This window comes from Pseudophryne corroboree, chromosome 4 (assembly GCF_028390025.1).
Source record: "Pseudophryne corroboree isolate aPseCor3 chromosome 4, aPseCor3.hap2, whole genome shotgun sequence".
In the NCBI taxonomy this organism is placed as follows: domain Eukaryota; kingdom Metazoa; phylum Chordata; class Amphibia; order Anura; family Myobatrachidae; genus Pseudophryne; species Pseudophryne corroboree.
The window spans coordinates 380,386,363-380,407,663 of record NC_086447.1 but is presented as its reverse complement, the minus strand read 5'-3'; the positions used below and the strand labels follow the sequence as shown (position 1 = coordinate 380,407,663).

Genomic DNA, 21,301 nt, shown 5'->3' with positions numbered 1-21,301 from the left:
GGGACATGCAGGTAAGCATCCTTGATGTCCAGGGACACCATAAAGTCCCCTTCTTCCAGATTCGCTATCACTGCTCTGAGTGACTCCATCTTGAACTTGAATTTTTGTATGTACAGGTTCAAAGATTTCAGATTTAGAATAGGTCTTACCGAGCCGTCCGGCTTCGGTACCACAAATAGTGTGGAATAATACCCCTTTCCCTGTTGTAGGAGGGGTACCTTGACTATCACCTGCTGAGAATACAGCTTGTGAATGGCTTCCAATACCGTCGCCCTGTCTGAGGGAGACGTTGGCAGAGCAGACTTTAGGAACCGGCGAGGGGGAGACTTCTCGAATTCCAACCTGTAACCCTGAGATACTATCTGCAGGATCCAGGGGTCCACCTGTGAGTGAGCCCACTGTGCGCTGAAATTCTTGAGTCGACCCCCCACCGCCCCTGAGTCCGCTTGTAAAGCCCCAACGTCATGCTGAGGGCTTTGCAGAAGCCGGGGGGGACTTCTGCTCCTGGGAAGAAGCTGCTTGGTGCACTCTCTTACCCTTTCCTTTGCCTCGGGGCAAATATGACTGTCCTTTCGCCCGCTTATTCCTATAGGAACGAAAGGACTGCGGCTGAAAAGACGGTGTCTTTTTCTGTTCGGAGGGGACCTGAGGTAAAAAGGTGGATTTCCCGGCTGTTGCCGTGGCCACCAAATCCGATAGACCGACCCCAAATAATTCCTCCCCCTTATACGGCAATACTTCCATATGCCGTTTGGAATCCGCATCACCTGACCATTGTCGCGTCCATAAACTTCTTCTGGCAGATATGGACATCGCACTTACTCTCGATGCCAGAGTGCAAATATCCCTCTGAGCATCTCGCATATAAAGAAAAGCATCCTTTAATTGCTCTAAAGTCAATAAAATACTGTCCCTATCTAGGGTATCAATATTTTCAGTCAGGGAATCCGACCAAACCACCCCAGCACTGCACATCCATGCAGAGGCGATGGCTGGTCGCAGTATAACACCAGTATGAGTGTATATACTTTTAAGGGTAGTTTCCAGCCTCCTATCCGCTGGATCCTTGAGGGCGGCCGTTTCAGGAGACGGTAACGCCACTTGTTTTGATAAGCGTGTGAGCGCCTTATCCACCCTAGGGGGTGTTTCCCAGCGCGCCCTAACCTCTGGCGGGAAAGGATATAATGCCAATAACTTCTTTGAAATTAGCAGTTTTCTATCTGGGTTAACCCACGCTTCATCACACACTTCATTCAATTCGTCTGATTCAGGAAAAACTACAGGTAGTTTTTTCAGACCCCACATAATACCCCTTTTTGTGGTACATGCAGTATCAGAGATATGCAAAGCCTCCTTCATTGCCGTGATCATATAACGTGTGGCCCTACTGGAAAATACGTTTGTTTCTTCACCGTCGACACTAGATTCGGTGTCCGTGTCTGGGTCTGTGTCGACCGACTGAGGTAAAGGGCGTTTTACAGCCCCTGACGGTGTCTGAGACGCCTGTACAGGTACTAAAAGGTTTGCCGGCCGTCTCATGTCGTCAACTGATTTTTGTAATGTGCTGACATTATCACGTAATTCCATAAACAAAGCCATCCATTCCGGTGTCGACTCCCTAGGGGGTGACATCACCATTACCGGCAATTGCTCCGCCTCCACACCAACATCGTCCTCATACATGTCGACACACACGTACCGACACACAGCAGACACACAGGGAATGCTCTTATCGAAGACAGGACCCCACTAGCCCTTTGGGGAGACAGAGGGAGAGTTTGCCAGCACACACCCAAGCGCTATAAATATATAGGAACAACCCTATAGAAGTGTTGTCTCCCTTATAGCAGCTTAATATATATCAAAAAACGCCAAAAAAGTGCCCCCCCCTCTCTGTTTTACCCTGTTTCTGTAGTGCAGTGCAGGGGAGAGTCCTGGGAGCCTTCCTCGCAGCGGAGCTGAGCAGGAAAATGGCGCTGTGTGCTGAGGAGATAGGCCCCGCCCCCTATTTCGGCGGGCTCTTCTCCGGAGTTTGTGAGACCTGGCAGGGGTTAAATACATCCATATAGCCCCAGGGGCTATATGTGATGTATTTTTTAGCCAGAACAAGGTATTCTCATTGCTGCCCAGGGCGCCCCCTGCAGCGCCCTGCACCCTCCGTGACCGTTGGTGTGAAGTGTGTGACAACAATGGCGCACAGCTGCAGTGCTGTGCGCTACCTCATGAAGACTGAAAAGTCTTCTGCCGCCTGTTTCTGGACCTCTTCACTTTTCGGCATCTGCAAGGGGGTCGGCAGCGCGGCTCCGGGACCGGACTCCATGGCTGGGCCTGTGTTCGATCCCTCTGGAGCTAATGGTGTCCAGTAGCCTAAGAAGCCAATCCATCCTGCACGCAGGTGAGTTCACTTCTTCTCCCCTAAGTCCTTCGTTGCAGTGAGCCTGTTGCCAGCAGGACTCACTGTAAAATAAAAAACCTAAAAACTTTTTCTAAGCAGCTCTTTAGGAGAGCCACCTAGATTGCACCCTGCTCGGACGGGCACAAAAACCTAACTGAGGCTTGGAGGAGGGTCATAGGGGGAGGAGCCAGTGCACACCACCTGATCCTAAAGCTTTATTTTTGTGCCCTGTCTCCTGCGGAGCCGCTAATCCCCATGGTCCTGACGGAGTCCCCAGCATCCACTAGGACGTCAGAGAAATATGGCACATTACATATGTTCTGGGTAAATTAGGTACATGCCATTTTTCTTTCATGTGGCGCCATTGTAGATCCAAAATTTTCCATTCCATCTTTCTAGGTTTTTAAGGGATTTATTTTAGAACATAGAACACTGAGGGAGATGCATCAAACCTTCTAGGGGGGACAGGTGGAGAAGTTGTCCATTGCAACCAATCAGGTTCTAGCTCTCACCATGGGCCTGATTCAGAGTTGTACACCCATGCATTCACACAAGGGCATAGCTACCATAGGTGCAGGGAGTGCAGCTGCTATGGGGCCCAGAGCTGAGAGGGTCCCACCTTCCCTTTCAAAGTTACATGTGTTATATACATTTTTCACCATTGGGTGATACATAGGAGCTCTTACAAATTTTTGCTATGGGGACTACAATATATCTAGTTATGCCCCTGGACCTGCTCATTGTAATGTGGTATAAAATGCACTGGAGGGCATTTTAATGTTACATAATATGCACTGGGGCAATGTAATGTGGCACAATATGAAGTGGAGGTACTATAGGGTGGCATAATATGAACTGTGGCACTGTAATGTGGCACAATATAAAGCTGAGATACTATAGTGTGACATAATATGAACTGGGGCACAGCAATGTGGCACAGTAAGAAGTGGGGGCACTGCTACAGGGAGGTGTCTCTCTAGAAGCAATGGGACAGGGGGCCCCTTCAAAATGTTGCTATGGGGACCACAAAGTTCTGGCTATGCCCCTGCATTCACTGATGCGATTTCGCTTGCTGTGCATTTGTGAAAATATGCTAATGCCTCAGACACCATCTTGTGCTTAGATGCGCCCACTGCTGGCATCTTCCATCTACCGCTTACGTACATAAGTGGAAACATCGAACGCAGATCGGTCAAACACCAAACTTCTGAGTTAGTCTATGCTGTCTCAGACAGATCGGCTTACTTAAGATACTAAGGGCTCTACAGCTGCCAGCAAATTCACAGTGTCTGATTTTGGCATGCCCAGAAAACCTTCCCAACACACCTGCATTTCACTATTTACCCCCTTCCCCTGTTACCTCCCCCAAACGCTGACTACCTGTCATTTATTTTGTAAATAATCCACTGTGCATGCAATATTGCAGGACATTACTGTGTGTGAGGGTTTGGAGCATGGCAAATACTGTAATTGCTACACTGTGTACAACATCGGCACTGCACACACCTCTGACTCTTCACACACTTTTCTAACCGAACAAATCAGGTCCTGCATATTGCATGTATTCCACAGTGTAGTTCAGGCAAGGAAGCAAGACCACACAGTCACTCTGGTCACAGGACAGTGATTACTACAAAACAGTCTTTTAATAGGATACAAGGGCGTAGTTACCATAGGTGCAGGCAGTGCAGCTGCTATGGGGCTCAGAGCTGAGAGGGGCCCACCTTCCCTGTCAAAGTTATATGTGTTTCATACATTTTTCATCATTGGGTGGTACGTAGGGGTACGTATGGGTCCTTTCAAACTTTTTCCTTGGGGCCTGCAATATATCTAGGTATGCCCCTAGACATGCACATTGTAGTGTGGTATAAAATGAACTGGAGGGCATTTTAATGTTATATAATATATGTAATGAGACACAATATGCACTGTAATGAGACACAATATGAACGTGGAGCACTATATATCATAATGTGAATTGGGGGTACTGTGCGGCATAATGTGTACTGGCAGCTCTGAAATGTGACATAGGGAGAACTTAAGCACTACTACGATTCATAAAAGAAACTAGGGCACTACTATGGGGCATAACATTAAATAAGGCTCTACTGTGGTTCAGAAAATGAACTAGGGCACTATTATATGGCATAAAATTAACAACTGCTGCAGAGAAGTGTCTCTCTAAAAGCAATGGGATGGGGGCCCCTTCAAAATGTTTCTATGGGGCCCACAAAATTCTAGCTATGGCCCTGTAGGATCCAATAGAAGAATGGATGTCATTAAAATAATTTACTTTTAAGAGCTTTTAAGATGACAAATGTAATGAATACAAAATGTCTAATTAGCTTAATTTAACATCACCCTCTCAAGCATACTCGCATGTAATACAGACCAAGCATGGAACAACATAGGAATCAAACAAAAAGCCCCAACAGGACTAGCTTTGTGAGAACCTCAGTATTTATCCTATTTGTGTCTCAGTTTTTTTAAACACCTCACCACTGCTGTTATATCTGAAGCTACCAGCTAAGAGGAATTCATAGTGTACAAGGAAAAACAACTGGTGAAACCATCTGTTGAACTTTGTAACATTCAGGGTCGGGTCAGACAAGTCTCTCATTTTTTTATTAAACATAGCCATCATTTACAGGTCCCTAGGACCATGCACAAAGCATTCCATACCATAACGCTGATTCAGTATATATGGGTTGGGTTCCTGACTGTCGAGATGATGAGTAAATGCCATATATACTGTATATATAGCAATGAGGATTTTAGTGCTGTTGCTGTTTGTTTTTGTTTTTTTTGCAGAATACACCACACCAATATATGGTGCATTTGAAGCTTTTCTGGGCCGCTTTTATATACACCACTCCTAAACTGCTTCACTCTATAAACTAACTGCTTGACACTGTGGCAGAATAGTTTAATATTGCCATTGTTACTGGCTGTTCTGGTGTGATTTTGTACAGGTTGGGGTTTTGTAAACTAGTTTTATCATTTGCTTACTGAGGTGTGTGATTGTGCAACACAATAAAAAAACAGCACTGCATCCATTGAAACCATTCCATAAGAAAACGTATTACTATTGCTTATATACTAGTCGTTAGAGACGGTCGGCGTCCTGACCGTCGGTATAGCATACGGATCCCGTCGTGTGCCCTGTGTCCAATTAGAATATTTATTTCATATATTTTTACCACTGGTGCATCCACTTGAATGATCTGTGGCCCTTTGCAGTAACGTGAAATTATGACCAGTCATGTTTGAAGTACAGAGAGTAAGTCAGACTTTACCATCCTTTGAATGGACACTTTGTCTATCTGTTCCCGTGCTAGGGCCCGTGCAATACGAACATCTTCTTGCAAAAAGGCCAGCTCCGTGGCATAGTGAACACTTCGGTCATAGCTTCTGTGTTGGTGAGAATGTCTCTCAGTATGTTGTTCAGCATGATGTTCAGTACGTTGCTCAGCATGTTTTGCAGTATGTTGTTCCTGCAGCCTATATGTAACAATATAAAATGTAAGAATATAGAACCATAACAGCACTGATAGAACGTATTGCCATACTCTATTAATTATTCTATATAAGGCTTCATTATAAACGCTATTTCTTCTGATTTACAAAATCATGCTTTAAGAGACAATTATTTCACATCAAAACAGCAGAACAGAAAGTGCAATAAATAAATATATTTAGTAGTCTAAAGAATAAAGATTAATTTCACTAGGTATATCACAGAAGGTGTTATCACAAAAAAGGGCATGGTAATGCACAGAGGCCTGATTCATGTTAAGTAACTGTGTCGAGTACAAACCATGTTACCACGCAAGGGGAGCAAATACATTTATATTGTTTCTGTGCAGGGTAAATACTGGCTGCTTTTGCATGTAGCCCACAAATGTTAGATAGCTTTATTTTTAGACTGCAATTTAGATTTCAATTTAAACATACCCCACCCAAATCTAACTCTCTCTGCACATGTTACATCTGCCCCACCTACAGTGCTGCATGGTTTTGCCCAGTTTCTTGCTTTTTTGCTTTACTTACAATCATGAATCAGGCCCAGAGTACCATAGACACAAAGGGGCAGATTCAGACCAGATCATTAGGCTGCGTTTTCTCAAAGCCTGCGATCAGATCTGAACTGCGCATATGTATGCACCGCAATGAGCAGGCACGATGGACCGCAGCAATGGTGATCGCCGGTCAATGACGGGGTGGTGCAAAAATTCCGAACGCACCGGCGATTGCTAGAAGATTGACAGGAAGAGGGCGTTTGTGGGTGCACTGACCATTTATAAGCAGTGTCTGGAAAAACGCAGGCGTATCCAAGCATTGGAATGGAGGGTGTCTGACGTCAAATCTGGTCCCGGACAGGCTGAAGTGATCGCAGTGGCTGAGTAAGTCCTGAACTGCACAGAGACTGCACAAAATCAGTTTGTGCAGCTCTGCTACACATGCAATCGCACACTTGCACAGCTAAAATACACTCCCCCTGTAGGCGGCGACTATCCGATCGCAGGGATGCAAAAATCGCTGCCCTGCAATCAGGTCTGAATTGCCCCCAAAGTTTCTACATGCATCCAAATACTAAAAAGGAAGGTACAGAAATGATGCAGTGCAATAGTAAAGTGTAACACTGTAAACAATACAAACAAAAGAAAAGTATTATAAAATACAAAATAAACAACAAAGGCAAGCCATTGCAGGGCATGAAGCACGTGTTACAAATTCTAAGCACAGATGTAAATGGCGACACAAGATTCTAACATGCCATAATAACAAATAACAACATGCAACAGTGTAAGCAAACTAACAATTTAACAAAACAGACCAATAGAACTTCTTTGCAATAGACATTTTACATCTGTACATAATGGTACAATTAAATAATTAGCATTTTTCAAGTCTTAAAAACGTAAGCCTCTACTGCAAAAAACATGTCATGGGAAATGTAACACAACTCATTATTAAATAGTGAATGTATTAAGATTGTTAATTTTGTAAAGTCAATAAGAAAGAAAAGAATAATTGTCAGTAAAAAGCTGCAAATAAAAAATGAAGATCATAATGCATACAGAAGACATGTTTGTTAGCTGTTGAGAGAATACAAACTTAAGCTGGGTACACACTGGATTTACGCATGTGTACCCAGCCTATACGTCGGTATGATGGGCCGACATATCGGGACCTGGGTACACATTGAGTGATGTTAGTGAAGGGCGGAAAGATCACTGGGGCAGAAGTATTAACCTGGAGAAGGCATAAGGAAGTGATAAACCAGTTATAAGTGCAAGGTGATTAACGCACCAGCTCATAACTGTGAATTTGCATATTGGAGCTGATTGGCTGGTGCGTTTATCACCTTGCACTTATCACTGGTTTATCACTTCCTTATGCCTTCTCCAGGTTAATACATCTGCCCCACTGTTTTATCTTTCATTAGCATACATGGTGTCGCAATATTGTCAGGTTTTATGTGCAGCACATGACCAAGGGGACCCGCATATAGGACATACACACTGCCCAATATGCGCCGAATTGAACATATCGGTCCAAACCACTGGACCAGATAACACATTGCTCAGTGTGTACCCAGCTTTTGTCAGAAAAACATACAATTCAGCAGCAGTATGCAAAATAATGTACATTATGAGGCTCAAACTCAGCCCTTTATTATGGATATATTACCAGTGGAACAAATATTCTGTTAGCGCAGAAGTAGGTATTAAAGTCACACAGTAAGTGGATAAAAAAAAAAATAATCAAACAGCCTGTGGTGCTTATTGCAATGTATAAGATTTTTTGTTAGAAGAAGACCGATGTTTGATATTAAAAAATTATACATGGATTGATAGTTTCTCAAGGTCAAAATGTTACATCTTCTTGGTGAATATATATTTGTTGATCACAGAAAATCAATCTAGTACAAAATTATTTTTTCTCTTCTTTTTTTTTAGAAAAAAATCTCATCTTTACTGTGCTTTGGAAATGAGCACAACTGTAAAATTTACAATTTTAGTAAATCATATCCCGGTCCAAGTGTAATAAAGACAATAAACTACATTTGAAAAATTAACAACAAAAAAAGACTCCATGGAATTTAAAGTACAAGGGTCAACTTCTAGATTACAGTATATGATGCAAGCAAGCAGCACCTATCTATGAAGATCATTTATGTGTTGTGATGTTTTTTTCCTGTAAGTCAATAAAATCGCCAGCTTTCTTAGGCACATGCAACTAATCAATATGTGAACTAGACAAGCTCTACTAGACATTGGATTATGGGAGCTCTCTAAACGACAGACACAACTTGATTGACAAGTGACAAGTGATGTCTGTCCTGTTTGCATTAAAATGTGTAATCCCTTTTGGGATTTTTCATTTTTTTTTTTAAGCTTTAGTAAATCTACCAGACATGTGTGAGGAAATGTTTCCTCATAGCTATAGTGAAACTATGTAAACTAGTAAGTTATAGTAGAGAAAAGTATTTCCTGTGTTCTGTTTTACAGAATGATTTCAAGTGTTCGCTAAATTGTGTGTTTCTGACCCTTATAGTTCTGAAACCCAGAACTACAGTATATTTGGTCAAATATGTGGTAGCTGTATCTGTGATGGCATGTATTTTTTTGGTATTTGAGTGCCCTGTATATTTGCTATTACAGATGGTTCACATCCTCTCAGGAGAATCCAGCACAAATATGTTTATGTCAGCATTGACCTTGCATCATTTTCTCATCCTTTTTGTACTGTATGCTAACATTAGCAAAGGCACATAAACATATATACAGGGACTTATTTACAACAAGATGGTTGAGTGCAACTCTGCTTCCTAGTCAGTGCTGTTGTAATCACTTGTACATACTTCATGAATCATGGAAGCCATGAGATAATTGGGAATTTGCTATGCTTGTACTTAGTGCACAGTTTGCTTTGTAGCTTCAGTGTGCATAGTGACACAAAAGTGTTGCCAATGCCCTATCTATGCACATAATTGCTCCATCCCTGGTAAAATGTAGGGGGTAATTCCAAGTTGATCGCAGCAGGAAATTTTTTAGCAGTTGGGCAAAACCATGTGCACTGCAAGGGGGGCAGATATAACATGTGCAGAGAAAGTTAGATTTGGGTGGGTTATTTTGTTTCTGTGCAGGGTAAATACTGGCTGCTTTATTTTTACACTGCAATTTAGATTGCAGATTGAACTCACCACACCCAAATCTAACTCTCTCTGCACATGTTATATCTGCCTCCCCTGCAGTGCACATGGTTTTGCCCAGTTGCTAACAAAGTTCCTGCTGCGATCAACTCAGAATTACCCCCGTAACTGCTTACAATTTCTTCTTACTACTCATTTGTGTATTCTCCTCCTACAATTTGGTGTACAACTGACACTCACAGGGAACCAAGTAGTACCAATAAGAGTGGCGACTACTGTAGTTGATGAACACCAATGAAACTACATAAAAATATGTTGCAGCTTGGACAAATTTTAAGGCCATTCTGTCACAGGTTCAATGGCAACAAAATTTAAACAGTCGTAAGCTGGGTACACACACAGTAATATTTGAAATGATATTGCTCATTTTCACCTTTTTCAGCAATATCATTTGTAATATTATTGTATTACAAATGATATTGTTTATACAATATTGTTAGTAGTACATGTACAGGACAGAGGCAGGATGACGTCCCTGAATGATATCGTTAGCGATATCACTCAGTGTGTATGCACTACCTCGTTTGCCCGGGATGTCAAGGGGAAACACTGACGATATCGCTGGAGGGTATCATCTAGTATGTACCTAGCATTAATGTAATCTTATATAAGACATGAATAAACCTTAAATGAGCAGTATTTTAGGACAAATGTAAAAGTTGCAAATTGCAATTTATAAATCGCATGGTCCAAATGTAATAGCATTTTTGCGTCTCCCAGTATGTGTACTTCCCTTCTGGGTGCACAGTGCCTCAAATGATTATGCAAAGATAGATAGATAGATAGATAGATAGATAGATAGATAGATAGATAGATAGATAGATAGATAGATGTCAGATATGTATTCACAGTTACTTTTAACCTTTTTTGGTCAGTCTTTTTGTTATTTTTGTAATTTTGCCTTATACCCTAAATAGGATAATCACAAAATTAAATTTACTCACTATCAAGTAAAATATTCTTTCATCATGAATAATTAATTCAAAACAGATCTTCCATTTGTATGACATTTGTGGGTGAATAGTTGCAGTGCATGATAAGACTCTTATGCATTTAGTAAAGTACTGTATGCTTTTCTGTTTTGCAAGGACAAACTCAGCATCTCTCTATAAGGGCTCTTTGGACTTGTGAGTTACATGTTGCTTACCTCTGGTTTAAAGAGTAAATATATAAATATTTAAATGCCTTTTGGCTCTCCAATGATTACATTACAATGAATCATACATGACATAACTTTTATGATAAAGCAAATACAGCAATGATGTGCTAATTTCTACTGTTAGAGAGGCAGCAAGTATGTAAGGAAGGAAGGAACAGTTATATAAATAAAATGCTTGGTTACTGCAATTATAATAATTCACTTATAGCAAACCAAGAAGAAATATTAATGTGTAAGGTTTTTAGCTTGCCATTAACTATCCATGCATGGTACACAGGTACCTTTTTTTAAAATCTGGGACATAATATTCTTGAATTTCTCTATCAGCCCCACAAACGCATTTTACTCTTGAACCGGTGGAAATTGCTGAAGTTCTTTGTGCAGAAGCTGAAGTGCTTCTTCTGCAGTGACAGGGAGGACACAATGTTACTTGTATCTATTGCAGCTATTTCATTTCACAGCATTATTCTTCTAGCCATACAGTAATCATTATTATTATTATTATTATTATTATTGATCTTTTTCAGCATTGTTTACTTACTGCGCTGAACAAAAAACAAAAAGATAAGTAGCATTTTGTAGAGATGTAACTACTTAATATTTCCTATTAAAACTAGTGTGTAAACTACAATTATGCAGTTTAGTTTAGGTTCCTTTTGATGCCTCTTGTGTTTAGGGTGTGAGATTGTGCATAATTGTAGTGACATTGTTGGCATGGTTACTAAAGTATAAGGGGTAAATTTACTAAGGTTGAAGTCTTTTAGAACTGGTGATGTTGCTCATAGCAACCAATCACATTATATTTATTATCTTCTGGAAGCTGCTAGATAACTGTTAAGTAGAATCTGATTGGTTGCTATGAGCAACATCACCAATCCTAAAAAAAACTCCAGCCTTAGTACTGTAAATTTACCCCTAAGTATCTCTTATGCACCATCAGGCAGCCAGGATGAACCATGATACATGAGACGGCAGCCTATCAGTTGTAACTTAAAATAAGAGGTTAAAGTAAGTGTGTCCAAGATGGCTGCCACACCTGGTACCCTGTGAGGGTGGAATACACAACCCTTGGAAGTTATTACCCAAAATGCCTATACCAATCATGCATTATGCTTCTGTGTGCTTAACGTTCGTTTTTGTGTCTGTGTGGCTGATCTATTGCTGTATTACTCAAATCTTCTGTATTATGTGCATTGTTTTTGATGTCTGTAAAGCGCCTTGAGTCTTGTTGGAGAAAGAGCGCTATATAAATCAAATTATTATTATTATTATTATTATTATTATTATATTATTAATGTCTGACAATCTTCTTTGTGGAAAAAATAAAGTCATCCACAGAGAACTTGTAGACAATAACATATGTACTAAAAGAGAACCCAAGAAAGCCCCCATTATAATTTTGTGAGGAAAAGTTAATAAATATATATATATATATATATATATATATATATATATATATATATGTGTTTCTTGAATTTATTTCGGGCAAAAAGCTGTAGGGAAAAAAAGAGAAAAACAACATTCAGAAAATCAAAGCAGAGAAATGAAATAAAGCAGAGAAAATGTCATTTGCTATTATAAGATCCTGACAGCTGGTACAGTGTGCTTCAAATAGGAGCGTCTCATTGACTTTCCCATAGGCCTGAATGAACAAATAGGAAGAAATACTGTATATAAATCGTACTGGGAATACATATAATTGTTCTAATTATTGTATGATGATATACTGAACGACATAGTGCTTTTACTATATATGAAAAATGTGAGAAAACATCTAACAAGACATTCTACAACAAATTGTGTGTCTGTTTTCAGGGTGGCTAGATAGGAGTGAAGCTATAGATATCACACAGTTCTGTAGATTCTATTGGACAGTTGTCATTTTCTAGCATGGACTGTTGCAAGGGACTTACATAAATTCTTACTTCCATCTTCCATTTTTTATTTCTTGCCCCTATGTACTTTGTGTCAAATTTCTGCCCAAATTCAGCACCCTACTTCCATATTATTTATAGACAGATGGGAAGTGGTGTTGGTTAATAAAGAGCAGGAAGTGTGTTCAAAGGGAACTCATTTACAAACATGAGGCAGATGTATTAAGCCTGGAGAAGTTATAAAGCAGTGATAAAGAAGTGATAAGTGAAAGTTGATAACGCACCAGCCAATCATTACGAGTTTGAAAAATGACAGCTGGGAGCTGACTGGCTGGTGCGTTATCCCCTTCCACTTTATCACTTCACCAGGCTTATTACATCTGCCCCAATGATTGTGTTTAGGGGAAGAATTTGTCCAGAACCACAGCACCCAATGTACTTTTATATATATATATATATATATATATATATATATATATATATATATATATATATATATATATAAAATTAGATAGATAGATAGATAGATAGATAGATAGATAGGCTTTTTTTTTCTTATAACGTAAGTTAGACAATGAAAGCAACTGTCTGGTTTAATGCTGTGATTATGTGCAAATTTATTTTACAATATTAGCAATATTAGATAATGAGCCTTGGTGATTATGAAAGTGTACATCTGTAGAAAAATAATAAAATAAATAACAAATACATTATCCACACTGTATTTACACTACAGATGGGTCCACGTTTATCTTGACCTTTAATAGGATTAACTGAGACTGGCCAGTCGTACTTAATCCCCTGCTGTAATGACTTAACCCCTGCTCTATTGTTCTCTGTATTGTATTGCAGCTGAGAACAATAGATAAAGGGTTTATGCTAATAAATCATTTTGTGCCTAGGCACAGAAAACTAGTCAAGATAACCGTGGACCCATCTGTATATGGTTTAATAATTGGATATAATGCATCATATACTGTAAATTATAGCTTGATTTTTCTTCTATAAATGCAGTTTTTCAACCATATGGCTTGTGTCCATAATATCCAAATTTAGGAATTGGTGGATTGTTACAGTACATTTCATTGCACAGTTATTAGACTACACCTGATAGATCATTTGCTTGCCATGTGAGAAATTGTATTGATCTTTGCGGGGACTGAAGAAAAAGTAATTCACCCGATGTCGTTACTATACATGATTACTACATACAGGTGGACAGGGTGATCAGAACATGAATAAAACATAGTAAAGGTAAATAAGCATATTGAAATTAACACTTCTTACTTTTGCGCTGAATATTCTTGAACTACATATCTGGTCTGAAGATTGCGATATGATTGGTCATAATGCTTGTGTCTCTTTTGATAAGAAGTGACAGCCTTCGAAGACATTGCACCAGACTGTCCTTAGAGCTATAGCAAAGAAATGAAATGTTTAGTTATTTATAGCAAAGAGAAGAAATGTATAGTTATTTCAAGCCTAAGGTATTTATAACTATAGAAGAAAATTGGTAAGTTATTTAACTGTAGTTAGTGAAAATATGTAGGCACATATCTAGTGTTTCACATGTGTCATAAAGCATAATATTGCCTTATGCCATTGCAATCACAGCTATTTTGTAATCGCACAGAACCACTTGCTCTGGATCCTTGCCAATCCTTAAAATACCCAGAAATAGATCCAGGATGTGGATGACTTTAAAAAAGCTTTCAGTATACTGTATCTCAGTGCCCTGGTTTCCAAGGAATTTAAGAGATCCATTGTTTTTACCTCCTTTCAAGGTCCTTTAGGTGAATGTAAAGTGGTGCATTGATCGTTTCAAATAAACTTTAAAAATATACTGGTCTTTATCGAGCTTGTGATTTGCTCTAGATTGAAGATCCTGTTGTGGCTAATCCCTTGTAATTTCAAAACAGAAATGGAATCCACTTATGTGATCTTTATTTTGGGACCACTGTTCTATTATAGATTACACTGTCATTGCTATAGAACCTGGCTAAGGAAAACAAAATCTTATCTGTGAAAGTCAAAAGATTTAAATGGCTTTATGTTGGGATATTACAGCTTAAATGCAACAGATCATAAAATCATGTATCATTAACCAATGATACATTATTGTGGCTACAGCCAGGGCTGGTTCTGGACCTTGTGGCGCCCAGCGTGAATGTTTCCTGAGGTGCCCCCCCACACACACACACACACACACAGGAAAATAGAGTTGGTGCGCTCCGAAGCCGCCAGACAAAAATAGGGGCATGGCTTCTTCATAGGGAAGGGGCATGGCCACAGTTATCCCCCAGTAGCTGTGCCCCCGGTAGCTGTACCCCCGGTAGCTGTGCTCCCTGTAGCTGTGCCCCCAGTAGTTTTGCCCCCAGTAGATTTGCCCCCAGCAGCTGTGCCCCCAGCAGATTTTCCCCCAGTAGCTGTGCCCCCTGTAGTAGTGCCCCAGTAGCTGTTCCCCCTGTAGCAGTGCCCTCTGTAGTAGTGCCCCCAGTAGCTGTTCCCCCTGTAGCAGTGCCCTCTGTAGTAGTGCCCCCAGTATGTGCCCTCTGTAGTTGTGCCCCTAGTAGTTGTGTTCCCTGTAGATTTGCCCCCAGTAACTGTGCCCCCAGTTGATTTGCCTCCAGTAGCTGTTCCCCCTGTAGCAGTGCCCCCAGTAGTAGTGCCCCCAGTAGCAGTGCCCCCTATAGCAGTGCCCCCTGTAGTAGTGCCCCCAGTAGTAGTGCCCCCAGTTGATTTGCCCCAAGTAGCTTTTCCCCCTGTAGCAGTGCCCCCAGTATGTGCCCCCTGTAGTAGCGCTGCTTTCAAATAAGAAAAACAAACAAAAAACAATACTTACCAGCCCCGCTCCTGATTCCGGACCACTGCCGCTGCTGCTGTCTCTGGCCACTGCCGGCTCCTCTCTATGGGAGAGATGTCATGATGTCTCTCCCATAACAGCGCCGCACTGACACTAGAGGTCAATTATGACCTCTAGCATCAGTCAGCACCGCCGGCTGCAGCGGGCGCCCACACAACCCACGGCGCCTGCTGCAGCTGGGGAGAGGGGGTCAGGAGTAGCAACTCTTGCCATGGTGGCGGCGGCGCCCTCGTGGTAGCGGCACCCCGGCAAAAAGCCTGCTGGCCCATGGCAAGAGCCTCTACTGGCTACAGCTCCAAACACGCTGATGATGAGTACTGGCTTTCTCCTGCAGGTGTGTTGGGACCCCTCAATAATCAGCAGTAGATTCTCTAACCAGTTTCGCTCCTATATGTGGGAGCTTTATACCTGGCCCATATGGCTGCATTCACTCTTTGAAAAAGCTCCCATATATATGAGCGAAACTGGATAGAGAATTTTTGTTGCTGTTACTCTGCCAGTTATTACTGAAAGCTGCCACTGCTAAGGAGGTATTCAACTATCCACTGCTGATTATTGAGGGGTCCCTGCCCGCCTGCAGGAGAAAACCAGTACTCATCATCGGCGTGTTTAGAGCTGCAGCCAATTGGGACATACCCAGCTACTGGCATGGCGTGCCTGGGGATCAAATTATGAGGTTGCCGAAGTCTCTGATTATGTGCACAATCCAACATCTTACCGTCACTACTGATTTCCCAGCCACAGGAATATTTTCAATTATCACCTACAATGGGCCCATTATAAATACCTGTTATCTACAAAATAGGTTATATATTATTGAAAAAGGACACCCCTCATTTGCCATCATAATTGTGCAAAGTATATGAGTAGATTGTTTTTAATGTATGTGTTTTTATTCATGTGATACTCTTACATGAGATATTTTTAGAAGAAATATGTTACTAGTTTTAAAGAAAAAATCTTTTTATTGACAGAAAATAAAAAAGCAAATTTATTGCAAAACTGTTCTGGTGGTTTTTGGTACATAGACTAGGGTTAATGAAATTAGCACACACTCTTGTCAGAAAAATTACCTTGTTCCACATCCATGTATATGGTGTGGAGTTTGTACGTATTTACAGGCATGTTTTGAGTGTTTATTGCATCTTATGATTAAACTTCTATAATCAATATTTAAATATGTATATTTTAATTAGAACCTGGTGTTGTGAGGTTCTTTGTTGTACAAAGAGGGTAATTCTGCCTAAAATAAAAATGAATGACTTTATCAGTGCCCTACCACACTACTTTATTTTCTCACCAGCTGTTACTAACCCCCACCATAAATTTTCCATTTACTTTGAGACCTGACTTATGTTAAATATATACAAAGCAGTTAAAGTAGAAATCAGCGTGCTAGGTGTCAGAGACTATGCAGCTATTACAAACGCCAGTAGAGATGGCAGAGATTAAATTCAAGGTAAGTATGTTTTGGTTCTCTATATTAATTCTATTAACTGCACACAAAGCTACATTTTTAATTTTTGGCCACGTTCTTTAAGGATCCACTTAAACCACATTACTGGCATGGTCAGATCACATGCGACGGCGCCGCCCCACTGTGTTCCCCTGTTTTTGAAGAGGAGATCTGTTTTGTAGATGTGCATAATATTTCACTATTTAAAAAAAATACTTTTTAAACTATTTTAAATAAAACTTTAAAAAAATGCTATGAACAGTTATATAGGTCTATTCAATGCATATCGGATACTCTCCGAGGATCCGACAATGCAGTATTAAATTTGCGGGCAAATCCGATTGGTATTGCCCATATTCGCCAATGCCAATCCTACTTTTTTTAAAGTCGGATTGACATTGTTGAACACAGGACTAAAACCTCTCGGATTTGGCCGCAAATCCAACAAAACACGTGGATCTGTGGCTAATCCGCCGATCCATGTGTTTTCCGACAAGTCGGAAAAATGGCAGTACCATTGAATAGACTCCTTAAAGGAAAAAATCATCAGTTAAGTTGTTAATAAAAGTACAGTATATAATCTGCATAAAATATAGCAAATATAAAATATACTGTACATCTGTAACTCCCACAACATGGATGTAGACATTTCCATAAAATAAATTCTGTTAGATTGTTTTATGCTGTTTTAGTAGACTAGTAGAGGAATGTCTGCCATGTGTCAGGAGCAGGGTGCCCCATCTGGTTATATCCCTGGCTTTCTAATGTGGCTTGTTTGAAAGGAGACATGTCCCAAATGAATTTAAGGCATTTATGGGTATATTACTATATTTATAAACATTTTTTTACTAAAATAGTGTAAAAAAAGGGTGTTTTCAAATGCTTTTCAGTTCACATTATATTAGTATCACCTGAATTATTAAAGGGCTTTTGGAGCAGTTTTCGTAACAAACTGCTCCAAACCCTTTAATTCATATTTTTTAGGTAACCATATCGCATATCAAATACTTATATAATGGAAAAATTACCTCGCCAAATGTACTAAAATAAAAAATGTAAAAGAACATCGCAGCAAGCCCTGTAATAATTACAACATCATTAGATAGCGTAATCACGGGGCTCACTGAGAATCCTGTACCCCTGCACAGCTTTATTTGCCCTTTGGCAAAGAAAGCGGTGCAGGGTCCTAGTGTGATCAGCTATGTGTGTCCCCTTTTTACACATTACGGCAGACAGAGTCCCCTTTTTACACATTACGGCAGACAACGTCCCCTTTTTACACATTACGGCAGACAGAGTCCCCTTTTTACACATTACGGCAGACAGCGTCCCCTTTTTACACAGTACAGTAGAAAGTGTCCCCTTTATACAAATTGCGGCAGCCAGCATCCCTCTTTTTACACATTACGGCAGGATGGATAGATAGATAGACAGACAGACAGACAGAATAGTTGATACTTACCAACTCTCCGCTGGCTCAGGCAGTCAGGCTCCTCGGTGCTGGCAGCTACGGAGGCAGGGGGACTCGGGAGCCGCAGCAGCACAGTGTAATTGCTGGCGGCGCCGCATGCAGCTGTCCCTCTCCTTCCGCATTGGCTGGCCGCCGCCGCTGTGAATGCTGGGATAAGGGAAGCGCATCTCAGCATTCACAGCAGCACCAGCCAGCCAATGTGGAAGGAGAGGGACAGCTGCAGCGGCACCACTACCAATTACATAGCGCTGCTGCGGCTCTGGAGTCCCCCTCCCTCCTCTTCCTCCCCTGCCCCCGGAGCTGCTCCTCTCCTCCTCCGGCGCACACAGCACAGGCTTGTAATGAGTCAGTTTGACCCATTACAAGCCACTGACATGGAATGATGGCAGTTGCGCCCTCAGGGCGACTGCGCTGTGTGCCTGGCACACACGTAGCTACGGCTCTGCACCTACCCAGAAATCGGTGCTCCGATAAGGGCTGCCCTCCATGCGCACTGATCACTAATACCTGCCTCTAGTGAGTATGATCAGTGTTCGGGGGCAGCTGTCCCTAACCAATATGATGCCATAGGCAAGTAGCTGGTGCACCCTAGCATCGCCACTAGTTCCGCCTCTGACCCTGCACCCCTTTCCCAGCACCATCACCCCTCACCCATAGCAGTCCTCATTTTGGTGATTCTACCACCTCTATTTCAAATAGGAACAGCGCGCACATTTGAACAGTCCGCACACAGCACTCACATGGCCGCTAACACTGTGATCTCTGCTACTGCTTGGATACAGATGTGTCCTCATACATTATATAGCAAAAGATGAGCTGCGCTAAGCCAAGTGTTTGGAGACTGTAATGCTCATAGAGTTGTAGTTGAACTAACCACAGGTGTTCCGAGAAATTAAAGCTTGCTAAAAAATTAGAGTAATCGGAATTTATATGGAAAATGTACACTTTACTTAATAAAAGACAGATAAACAGATATGATTTTACAAAAATGAGCAAAAATCATGTGTCAGTGCTGATTAATCCATGCAGTGTCCTCATATATCTGGCCTCAGAACGCCATGCAGCAGGAGATGCCTGACGTGGGTCAGCCGTCAGCTCTGCTAATGTCGGTCACCTTTTTTGCCGAAAATACATCTTATCTGCATTGCTATGTGACTAGGATGCGGCATCCATATATTCTGTGTGCGACTGTGGCTGTATCTGCATATAAAATGATGCAGTGATTTTCAGGAATACACTGTAATGTAGCATTTCATGTGCAGATAGAGCCACAGTCACACACAGAATATACAGTAGGCATGCCACGTGGCATACAATAAAAATCCCGATGGTCAAAATACCGACAACAATTGACCGATGGTCAAAATACCGACAAGGTCAAAGTACCGACAATTTAAAATGTCGACAGGTCAAAAAACTGACATGAGCTTTTTTTTATTTTTTCATTGAAACTGACTTGTTCATACTTTACCATCCCAGTGGACATGGAGGGGGAATATAATAGTGTGCCGAGCCAGAAGCATGGTGAGCGCAGAAAGTCATGCGAGGGGACGCGGTACACCTATACGGTGTCCATGTTGATCAATGTCAACATACACACACCCCAAAAAAATGAACAACATGTGTCAACTTTTTGACTTGTCGACATTTTAAATGTCGTTATTTTGACCGTTAACAAAACAAAAAGAGTTTATCCCACTGCACTGGTCTAGAAAGAAACCATCATTAGGCTAATGATATTACAAATAGTATGTAAGACCACTCTGAGGATAGAGTTAAGATTAGTATATTCTAGAGTGGTGGTGCTCCCACAGAGTCAATATATTGATAAACGACAAAACACAGCCCTAAGAAAGAGCTGAGAAGAAATTCTATAGGTGGTAGAGCACTCCAACGAAAAATAGAGGCAGAAAAGGGGAAAAAATGGATAAAACGTAACTTTTATTCAAAATGTATCAAAAAACAAGGCCTGAATCGGCCTACACAATCATAAAACTGACATAGGCGAAATATAAAAACAATACAAAACATAAAGGTAAAATACACATAATTAAAAAGCATCCAGGTAATAATGTTAATCTATGTATATGAATTATAGGTACCCAAGGAAAATATTTGGGCAGTAAACAGGCAGGACTACCAAAACATGGTCAGAATTCTGCTGTCCCCCATGTGTATCCAGTGAATGGGGGATGAGAGATTCCTACTGGTGTCAGTCCCTGGAGAAAAGATAAAGATTAACCACAGAGAGGGACAGTTTTTCTTTTCTGCTATTGGCTGATGTGTACTAGACACAGCGCAACCAATGAGAGAAATACTCGGCTGCCCCCTGCAGTGGATAAAATATAATAGAAAATTTTATATACTGTAGGTGATATGTAATGAAAGACAGGACTTAAAGAAACACTTTCAGAATTCTACTGTCCCTCATGTGCCATGCAGTGAATGGGGGATGAGAGATTCTTACTGGTGTAAATCCCTGGAATATGAGATATCAAACTAGGGCCGGACAGTTTTTCCCTTCTGCTTTTTGCTATGTGTATCACAGCGCAGCCAATGAGAGAGGTACTGGACGTCCCCCTGTTGATAGAAAACAATAGAATGTGTATATTAGAGGTCCAAATAGTCACTATCTATAATTCTGTAGGACAGTTGGTGTTACAGCATAAAGCTTAACGGTATATGACACCTTTACAAATATATTGAACCTCTATAACATATACGTTATACTCAAAATATTATATTATCCCATGATTTATTATTGTGGTTTATAAAACATATCCCAGGGATCTGATAGAAATGCCTAGAACGTTGCACCAAATATTAATTTATAGCTCGCACTGTGAGAATACAATTGATATAAT

The 21,301-nt window shown here is 40.9% G+C and overlaps 1 protein-coding gene across 2 annotated transcripts in view; it reads right to left on the bottom strand.

Moving 5' to 3' along the window:
* MYOM2 (myomesin 2) overlaps window positions 1-21,301 on the bottom strand; it is a 226,877-nt gene that overhangs the window by 178,171 nt on the left and 27,405 nt on the right. The window contains exons 2-4 of one of the 2 annotated variants that reach the window (XM_063916675.1): window positions 13,935-14,062; window positions 11,055-11,174; window positions 5,692-5,896 (exon numbers count right to left, since the gene is read on the bottom strand). In XM_063916675.1, coding sequence (XP_063772745.1) covers window positions 5,692-5,896; window positions 11,055-11,174; window positions 13,935-14,041 — 432 coding nt within the window. In that variant the 5' untranslated portion in view covers window positions 14,042-14,062. The remainder of the gene's footprint in view (window positions 1-5,691; window positions 5,897-11,054; window positions 11,175-13,934; window positions 14,063-21,301) is intronic. The other variant, XM_063916676.1, reaches the window with a different exon arrangement.